General features: G+C 39.3%; 1 protein-coding gene across 1 annotated transcript in view; it reads right to left on the reverse strand.

The window, feature by feature from the left end:
- The window catches only part of sorcs2 (sortilin-related VPS10 domain containing receptor 2), a gene marked incomplete in the record, with an annotated part of 290,079 nt that overhangs the window by 44,032 nt on the left and 235,174 nt on the right, over nt 1-10,873 (reverse strand). Inside the window, 3 exon segments of the mRNA XM_035675658.1 lie at nt 73-162; nt 5,542-5,660; nt 10,705-10,769. Coding sequence (XP_035531551.1) covers nt 73-162; nt 5,542-5,660; nt 10,705-10,769 — 274 coding nt within the window.

The raw sequence follows: 10,873 nt of genomic DNA on the forward strand, positions 1-10,873 counted from the left end.
GTGTGTGTGTGTGTCTGTGTGAAGACAGTATATTGGCAAACATCCGAAGTTTAGTCTGAAGTTGTGCTTTACCTTTGGCAAGGCGTACTTGGGAAACCTCATCTGGACAAACTCGTTGCGCCGATAGGACACGTAGTGCTTGGTGCGATTCCCTGTGGTGACCTGGGAAATGAACAAAAAATAAAAAAAAAAATTTTATTCAAGTGTGAGTTTGTGTCTTATCTTTACTTCTTATAGATTATTTTGCTCTTAATCTTTCAAACACACACAATTACACCTCAGAAAGTGTGGATTCATTGTAGAAGAGCTAAAAAGAAAGGAGAGACAAGGGAAGAGGAGAGGAGATAAGAACTGATGCATTGAGAATAAAATAGAGGTCAGACTGAAGAACAAAGCAGGAGCTCTATCTCAAGCTCTATTAACCACATTTATTAAGAGTTTTTATAACCTTGTTTATGTCAGTTTAAATGAAACACAACACCAGTTTGAAACTTTAAGGTCAGACAAAATTGACTGTAGAGGTAGTGCCTGTAGAGCTTTTATTCTGGAAAATGCAATTTAGAGAAGGACATTTAAATATTTTTTTCCAGAAGACAAAATAAAACAAAAGACTTCTTCTAACAACATGAGGTAGTCATCATCCACCATTGTGTAGTCCCTGAGTTAAGGTGCAGAGTTCGCCATCTGCTGTTGCTGACTAACACCGTGCTGAAAGGTAAATGCAAAAGAAAAAAAAACAACCTCCCCCTGCTGCACAGACCTTGGCATCCACCTCACAAACTAGGACTTATGGCTAAAAGGCTGAATCATGTTGCCCCCCTGCTGAGAGAGCGGATCAGAAAGCTCACAAGGCACTGAACCAGAATACCCAAACAGCTGAAGCTGATGTTTTAGCAAAGGAGGCTCGGTGAGAGAGACAGCGCTGGTGACTGACAGTGACTTAAACAGGACTTGAATGTGTCATATCCCAAGTGATGGGCTCAGGCGCCCACATACCAGTTTCTGAAACTCAGTCCCTGTCATCGTTTGGCTTTTTGTAAGGTGAGCAGCGTTTAAACCTTTAGAGCTGCATACTTTCAAAATCTGATGGAGAACTTTGTATTCAGCGTTTCTATTTTGGGCTTTGTGGGAAGAGCTTTTTTTTTTTCTCTCTCTGGCTCTCGGATATCTGAGCCTCTATCGTTGGTGCTCAGATTGAGCTGTGATTACAACCATCGTCTGTGATTGAAAGGAGCAGCCCGGCACGGCTTTTTTTATGCTGAACAGTGATGAAAAAGTGATGAAACAATGAAAGACATTTTTAAAAGCAAGAGCCCCTGAAGGGAGCACTATCGACTGTGTTTTCAAAAGGAATCACTTTCTAAAGAACGGCTAGCGAAGTGGGAGGAGATGAAGTGTGTGTGTGTGTGTGTGCTAAAATGCTAAAACTGCATTCTTACCTCTGACTCTGCATATTTCTATACTGCTTTAACACGTGATAAGCACCCTTAAAATAAAGACCTGGCAAGTGCGGGTAAATATATGTGTATGCATTCTCTGTTCAGGAATACACTAACTTAAAAGTGTTCATTAACCAATCAACCCATAAATAACGACTATATGTAGAATATTAAAGGATCAGTGTGTATCATTCAGTTGGTGTAGTTGCAGACTGCAACTTATTTGCTTCACAGTCCCCTTCTAAGTGCAAAGGAGAAACTAAGGTGGCAAAAAACAATGACGGCCTTATCTAGAGACAGCTTTTTGGTTTGTCCATTCTGGGCTACTGTAGAAACATGGGGGTTCAACAAGGTGAACTCAAATGTTACACTTTGGAGCTTTGAGGAAAATCCTCACGGAATTGTTTCTATTAGAGGTGAAAATTGTCCAGACATGACATATTTATCATGGCCGGGCTTGGGGAGTAACAGAGTTACACTCAGGGCGGCTGTGGCTCAGAGTAACTGGGTTGTCCACTGAAGTATCCTTGAGCAAGATACTGAACCCCGAATTGCTCCCAAGCTGTGCCTCGGGGTGTGAATGTGTGTGAATGTGTTAGTTTCTGTTTGATGGACTTTGCCATCCTGACATTCTGTTTGATGCATTCATACGATGGACTTTGCTGTGACTGTGTGAAAGGGTGAATGTGGCACGTAGTGTAAAAGCGCTTTGAGTGGTCGGATGACTAGACAGGCGCTATACAAGTACAGGTCCATTTACCATTTACATGTAACTGAGTTACGTAATCCGGATAAAAAAGGTAACAGAAAAAATGCCTAATCAGATTACAATTACATTTAGTAAAAATGGGGATTATTAGCATTATCAGTTTTTATCAGTACGCTGAGCAGAGGACATTTTTGATGCCTAAAATGTTGGTTTCCGTTTTCTTTTTTAAGGTTACATCTTATATTAATACTTCTTACTAAAATGTCCTGTCTTTATTTGCATATTTGGCGTTGAGGTAATCCAAAAGTAACAGAAAGTAAGTTATAGACTGACGCAAAAAAATCCATAAAATATATAACATTCATATGACATTTTAAATATCATATTATATCATATTTACACATATTACTTAAATTGAAGTTGTTCTGATGGTACCATTCATTTGATATTACTCCTCATAGTTTTTGAGATTCAACCATTTCTATAAACATACTACATTTATACTCACTTTATCCCATAGGAATACATTATAAAATGCCTCTAAGGTCATCTCTAAGGAAATACTGGACCAAGAAAAAGCAACAGATTATTAATTTTCTTAATGAATTTATATTGTAACAATTCAGAGTATGTGGGAAAATGAAAAAGCAACCCCTACAGCTGAAAAAAATAATGTTGAGAAAAACCTATGATGCAGCCTCATACTTTTACCGATCTAAAACATTTTAACAGATTTGTGCTAAGCTCAGCTAGTAATTATAGTGCTGCAAAGGAAATGATAAAATCCCATTGTGGACTTTAATGGGTTTAAGGAGAACTCCATAAATTTTTACACATCAAATTCGGTTTCCAGTGTAGTGTCTGGTAAATGTCTTCACGTTTTGTCACTTGAGTCAGTGTCGTCTGGGGTTGAAGACTACAAGTTTGAAAATTAAAAAAAATATATAAATAAATAAATACATTTGCCTTACCCATCACCAGAAGAAATGACCCCCTGTCCGTACATCTGTTATCAGTGGGTTGGTAATACTGGGAGTACTGGGAGAATAATCCCTGAAGGATAATGGATCAGCCTATTGTTGCCTAATGAGGACTTAATTCTTTCACACACATTGATAAACACTCATGCACACACATTTACACACATTCATATACATGCAGAGCATATAGACACGCATCCCCGAGATACGACTATTCTATCCCACTATAGGGATTCTGCTCTACTATACCAGCTCATGTATATTCTGCTGTTATCACATGCAAATGGGTTCAGCTCTCGGCCTCCTCAGAGTGTACAGTACTGTACTGCATGGCAAGTCAATTATAGACAAGGCTAGATTAATTCTGCACAATATCCCGAGTAGCAATTCTTTTCCATTTCAAGCCGACAGTACTGTATGTTATCTGAGCAGCTGGGTTTATCAGTAAAAAAGACAGCCGCCTCAGTTGTGTGTGCAAATACAGCCACAACTGAATAGATACACTGACAGATACAACATATGCACAAAAATACTGATGATTATAAATATCAGGGGGGTTCAGAAAGACAAACTTAAAGGTACAGCGCCATAATATTAAAGTAGTAATGACTATATTCATTCTGAGACATTAGTGTAATTAACAAATGAGAGCAAGTGAAAGGAGGGTAAGGGACCAGGGACCAGGCAAGGGTTAGGAAGATACGGTTCCATGCTACAATGGATACTATCAAAATACAACAAAATCTAAACTATAGCTGAAATTTAATTTCTTGTAATATTTTGTTTCAATATCAGCCTATTATGTAGTCACGTTCATACACGTAGCACGCACACACACATCCATGTTTAGTTACTAGCTGAAATGTGATGGTAAGATAGTGAGCGGAGGTCAAATGGTTGAATTTGAATGGTTCAAAAACACTGCAATCGTGGCTCCAAACAAACTATTAGGAAGACAAAGTGTGGACCAGGAGTACCCCTATTCCACCAAATTAGACAATATAACAATAAATAACCATCTTATTAGGAATAAAGCTGGTACTTGGTGCTACTTGGAGATTATAATATCTTTTAAGTTTGGTACGCGGTGTCAAAAGTTTGAGTAACGCTGTTGCCTACTACACTTTGCCCTACACTTTAGAATGAGATCTGACATAGGAATGCACACGGGTAATGCTGAGGACATGTCCCCACCACTTTTTGAAATAGATGATTATGGCCCCATTCTTTTTAAAAAGCATTGTTAGTTAAGATGTTCGGAAAAAATCTTGCCTCGCATCTTATTTGCCTGATTTAATGGTACATAAAGATAGTGACTTACAGTACAGTGCTGCTTGCCTCCAGCTTGGGTTAGTGTAAATTAGGATACTGCACTTTTAAATGTGTAGCTAGCAGCTGTACTTTTCTATAATCGATTATTCAGTGGCGGCCCCTTGTGAAGAAATTGACAGGGGTCATATTTGAGTTTGTGTGAAATATGAATTAATAGACCTTTTTCCCAGCAGCCATTTTGACATGAAATAGTACGGTAAACAGTTGTTACCAGTGATACTAATTAAAGCTCTCTTCCATTTAGTGTAGATGAGCCTTTCCAGTGAGCCAACATGCACAATAGCAGCAACCTGTTTGACCTGAATGGAACCTTAATTACTATCAATGTGTTTACCCTGACAATTTCATGTCAAAATGGCTGCTGGGAAATAGTTTTATTGTGTGGAATTTTAAAAATAACCAGAAATGAGTCTTGGTTGGTTGAACTCGATAATTGAACTCTCTAACGTTAAAAAGGTATACAGCATCGAAACAAACAACAAGGCAGTTTACCTTAACATCCAGAGGTATGGTTGACATATTAAGCTAATGTTAATGTTAAAACTGCAGTTCTTTCTGTTGTGTCATATTTTAGGGCAATGATCGCTGAGCTGACTGACTGTCTGGTGCTTTCTACAGTATTGACATTGCTGTGGATGTGATTGATCACTATTATTATTTTATTTCTGTAGTCGACTTGCTGAATATTCACTTACTGTCAACTTTAGTTTTTGAAATGCTGTTATTTTTATTTAGGCTTCTTGCAACTGTAATAGATATGATCTGCATATAATGTATCTATCCTGTAGCTGCTCTGTGTCTTTTACATTTACACAAAGTAAAGCCATTATTTACTACTTCTCCCAACCTGTTGTTATACCCCTACAGCTGCTGCATGAACATAGATATCTCTACACTCAACAAAGGAAATCTCTGATTAGAAAAATAATACTTGTAATCTATGTGATACTTTTAGGAACTTACACATCTGAAAATCTTTGTGAGATGAACGATGTGAAAACAGGAAGATAAACCATTTCACAGAAAGAATAAAAAAATATACCACTCTCCCTTTCACCTCCTCCGTTGCGGTGCTGTTTACCTTGACAAATATGTAGTCGTCCTGCACCAGCAGCGAGTTGTGGTCGATCTTTCCGAGGAACTGAGCAGTCACCATTTTGTCCGAACAGTTCTGGATGAGACAGGTGACATACAGGTAACCTGCAGAGACACATGGGAGCAAATGCCAAACAATGCTTACTGTTGGTAAAATGTAAAAAATACATTTGCACAGGTTAACATATGTTCAGTTTTACATTAAACATAATACAGGAGGTTTTAACTGGTTATGAAACCGTCTCAATTCAACACTGGTGCCTCTATAGTCATATCAACCATATGGTCATATATAGTTTGTCATAAACAAACAAGACCATTAGCGAACAGACTGGCTATTTTTATGTAGTCTTATTTAATGCCTGCCACCGGTCTGATTTGGTAACGAGGCGGTGGAAACACTAACGCTTTTGTCCACAGGGACTGTCAGAATCAACACAAAATGAACGTTCCTTGTAAGGGCTTTAAATATTCAAAATATATCCACGACATTTCAGGATGAGGACTCACAAATGATTTGCTCATATTTTGAAACATAAACCAGACACTACTGTAGATGACCTCATACGACCATTTAAGCTATGTTAAATGGGAACAGTGAGAGAGAAAGGAAGCAAGAATGAGAGGAACTTAATTTACTTTTAGACAGTTAACCATAAAACAAGCCTATAGATCAACAGACAGAGACAGAAAATAGGAAGAGGTAGAGATCAAGTATGGAAGAAAACTGGGCGAACAAAAAATTGAGACATCATTTTCCGAACTCTATAAGATATGACAGCTCCCCTGTAGACATATAGCCGTTCTAGCATCCAAATGGCCAGGAGGGATTATCCTCCCAGAGACACACAGAGAGGTTAGTGCCTGTTGCAAAGCTTACCCAGTATTGAATTTCAACCAGCAGCTGCATCAGCAACATTGCCTGCTGAAATTCAGCCGTTACTCTCCTCCCAGAGGTGACAAGTTCGCAATAGAGAAAATGCACACACATTCACTCCAAGCCTGAACCCGTACACATGAGGTTGTTTGTTCAGAAATGAGTCGCTGCAGCAGACATCTACTGCTTTAGGATGACAATATGACCTTCAGTTGACTACTTACAATTCTTAACTTGTTCACCCCGACTTTAACTCTCACCATGAAGCCACCACATATGAACAGATACAACTTAAAAGCAACCAAATTGACTTTGACATGAATCTGTTAACTACATACATATGTGTCTGTGGTTTGAAAATTGTCATACAACACAGAACTGCAAACCACATAGGGATTAAGCCTCTTTTGGGTAAGAAAGTATTTTTTATGGAAATCTGATTATTAGATTATGTGATATCATAAAGTTGACATTTTATTGGAAAGCAAGGGAAGCTAATGGAGTGTGAGGAATGAAAAGGGTTTATCCTATCTTTTAGGAAGGATATATTTATACAAATGGGATATTTTGGTCTGCTGATGGACTGAGGGATTTAGAAAAACATGTACCACAACAACACATCTTTTCCTTTTATCAATCCCTCCCACTGCCAGTTCTGTCAATCATCCTTCAGCTACAGTCGGAAAATAAAACTTCTGGAAGATTACTACGAATCTACAGCCATGCTAGCAGCTCTGTGAAGCTAAATGCTAACATCAGCATGCTAACATGCTCACAGTGGGAATGCAAATATGTTGATGTTTAGCATATAATATTAGCATGTTCACTATGTTAACTTAGCATGTTGGAATGCTATCACTTACTCTCTACTTAACACAAAGCACAGTTGAGGTTGATGGGTATGTCATGGGTTTTGCAGGTGTATAAGAATATACATTATTCTTTTGGTTAGATACAGTTATTGCTATATAAAATCAAAATAGAAATATTTAAGAAAGGTCAGGTTAGTTAGTAAATTTAATTCTCATTATGTTTGGAAAGAAGTTAAAAAGATGGCCAAATCAACCAATTTCTTCTCATTTTTGTACTGAATGTTCTTTTAAAATGACACAAAATGTTTTCGGTTTTATTCTTGATGTTAGCTTGCTGGATAAACTAACATTAATGTTATGCTAACATTAGTATTTGTCCAACAGGCTAACATCTCAAGTGCTTTACTTTAACTCCAGCCAGCTTACTCTTGTATCTTTTGGCAAAGTTAGTAGAGTACTTCTGTCACGCCCAACACACTATAAAAAACTATATCTTGTCAGCTTTTGGGATTGGCCCCTTAAACATTGCCTTAATGGTACTTAAAGTAGTCTATTGTACAATAATCTCTCTAAACATAGTTAAATCTTCTTAAATGAAGTTCCTGGGGGGAAATGGCTGGTAAGGGGGCCCTGCACTGCTGCTACTGGCATCTTTATATATCCTTGTGACAACATGAGTACCAGAGAATATAAACAGACACAATGAACTCCACTTCGTATTACTGAGTTCATCCTCCTCATTGGTTCTGTACTTTTCGCTCTCTGCTTTGTCTTTGTTCAAAAGGTGTCTGGTCTAACAAATGGACTGGCTAATTTATTGAAAAGCCTGGACATTTAATCGAAGCAGCATACGGCGTAGAACTCATTAAAAAACCATTAGATTGGGCTAAGTGTTCAATTGCAGCTTGTGGCACACTTCTTCATGCTACTTGCTGTCCTCACACACCTGCAAACACACTCACATACTAAACTAAACCTGCACTTGTGCAGCTCAGATGATATGAATATATATATATATATATATATATATAAAACTGTAAGAGCTAATTAATAAATTAACAAGGATGAACAATTTATCACATTATACTGACTGCATGGGGCCCATCATTTAAATTTCAGTTCAATGGGGAGTACTGGAGATGTGTTCTGTGTGTGTGTTTGTTTACACATGTATGTCCCTGTCTGTCTCTACACTCGCAACAGTGAAGTGTGTGAATGCGTGCATGCTTGTGTGTATCGATGCATGAACAAGGTACACTCACGCACTCCTGCACATCAATCCCCCTTAATGACACACACACAAACACACTCCCTGCCAGCCTCCCTATGCACATGGCTCATCCATCAATAGACCACCCCCATTTCTCTGGAGTCCTGTCCCTTTTGTCAATCGGCGGTCCTGAGCGCAAACCCATCCTCAATTCCTCGCCTCTGCAGAGACTCCCGAGACTCTGTGTCCTTCTTTGTAGCATGCCACCGTTTAACCTTGGTGATGCCACGTGTGACAGAGGGGCACAGGGCGAACAGATTGGTTTGGCATGCCTGATCGCTCCAGCCCCCCTCGACTATCTATCTATCCGGGCACAGAAGCAAGGAGAGAAAAAGGGAGGAGAATGGGGAGAAGGAGGAGGAGGGGGTACCATGTGGCGCTTCCTAGCCCCAGGAAGAGCTCTCGTGCCTGGGCAGCTGGCCCAGACAGACAGCCTCTCCCGTTCACCCTCCACAAACAACATGCAGCCTTGTTTAGGCTGACAGCTTTCACATTGCAGGCAGCATCTTTCTGTGTGTGGGTTAAAGGACTGCGTGTCTCCTCAAGGGATTTAAGAGCTGTTTGTATTTTTCTAGAGGGGAGGTTTATGGAGAAATAGAGTGTGGCACTGCAAATACAAAGAAAACATATCCTTCATTTTGCCCTTCACTATCCGTCATTACTTTCTGACTTTGCCTGCTCAGGTTTATTTGAGTGGGGGATTATGGGTTGGGAGACCCACTGTATGTGAAGTCCAGAACACACACATCCATTTACAACCACACACTGATAAACCTGCACAATCTTAAATACACACTACTTCTATTACCCTCTTGGCCCTTGGTGGGGAGTTAAGCACTAACCTGTCTGTCTGTCACTCAGCTGATATGATAATCCAGACTTGCTGTTGTTGCCCCAGGGGCCCCTGACATCCCTCCTTAACTTACCCATTAATTCTCCATTGACCCCCTTCCCACACAGAAACACACCCCATCTGCAGCAAGGTCAGCCATTCATCTTTTCTATTACTGCATTTACACTTCAGGCTATGCTAGGACTAGTACTGCCATGGGAGAGGACATTTGAATTCTCTACCTCAGCATGTCGTGTAGTGGCTCTGGTCTCCAGAATTGATCTAAATCAGATGTCAGTGACATACCTGAGTTTCTCGACTTAGCTTTAGACTATTTAAAGGGTTAGTGTGTAACATTTAGGAGGATCTGCTGGCAGGAATGGTATATAACATTGATAGGTATGTTTTCATTAGTGTTTAATCACCTGAAAATTAGAATCTGTGTTTTTGGTACCTTTGAATGAGCCGTTTTTTTTCTATAAATGCCATGGGTCAACATGCTGAGCCTCCATGTTTCTACAGTAGCCCAGAACGGACAAACCCAACACTGGCTCTAGATAGGGTACCCTAGGCTCTCCCTACTGCTTAGAAAAGGAGGATGAAACAAGGTAATTACAGTGCTAGATGTCACTAAATCCTACACACTGGACCTTTAACATTAAAGAAGATTACTAAAAAAACACAGCATAGAATTGTAGTGCGTTGTGATTAGATCATGGGAGACAAAGGCAGCTACTTCAGTACAGTTGGTACATTGGCTGTTTGGGGTTACAGTGTACTGTTTAGTGTACTGTTTATCTGTAATACGAGAACGTGTGTGACCTGGCAAGCCGTCATTGTTAATTAATTAATGTAGCAATGCACCAACAAAGGCAAGAAAGAAGACTGCTAGCTAGCAAACATTGATGTAAACAATGCAGGTTTCAATGATTTGTTGTTCCAAAAATATTTTAATGAGGAAGAAAATTAATTTAACACGTTTCCACATTTCATTTTGGTTGGAAACAGTGAATGTAACAAAACAGGTCATACCAGATGAGGCATATTCATTTGTTTTTCCCGCAAGGAAGGTGGTATTTAAAGCTTGGTGACATAGTGACTACTACTGATCCCTTGCATTTCCTCAATGGTTTCTTATGGTTGGTTTAAATATGGTGAATTGGTTAATTATGTGAATTTGTGTGACAAGGTTAACAAAAGAACTCCATGAGAAAGTTACTTTGCCTCTGTGCTCATAGCAAGTCTATTAAAATAAATACATTGCTGTCTAAAGTTTCACCATGCTAGTGTGAGCAGGACTTAACAGTCTCATGAATAAATATATAAATGATAAATGAGCAGATGGAACATCACTGTACCTCCACTCGTGTCTTGCATTTCCATGTGCACCAGATCAGGGTCCACATCCACACCAGATACTGACCTGGAACACAGAACAGAATGACTTTAATTGATTTTGAACAGGGACAGTGCAGTTATAGGACTTAAAACCACATAACACCGATGCGGCTGTGGTGCAGAGGCAGA

The sequence above is a fragment of the Morone saxatilis genome, unplaced genomic scaffold (genome assembly GCF_004916995.1).
Source record: "Morone saxatilis isolate NCDOM2014 unplaced genomic scaffold, NCSU_SB_2.0 Contig4, whole genome shotgun sequence".
In the NCBI taxonomy this organism is placed as follows: domain Eukaryota; kingdom Metazoa; phylum Chordata; class Actinopteri; family Moronidae; genus Morone; species Morone saxatilis.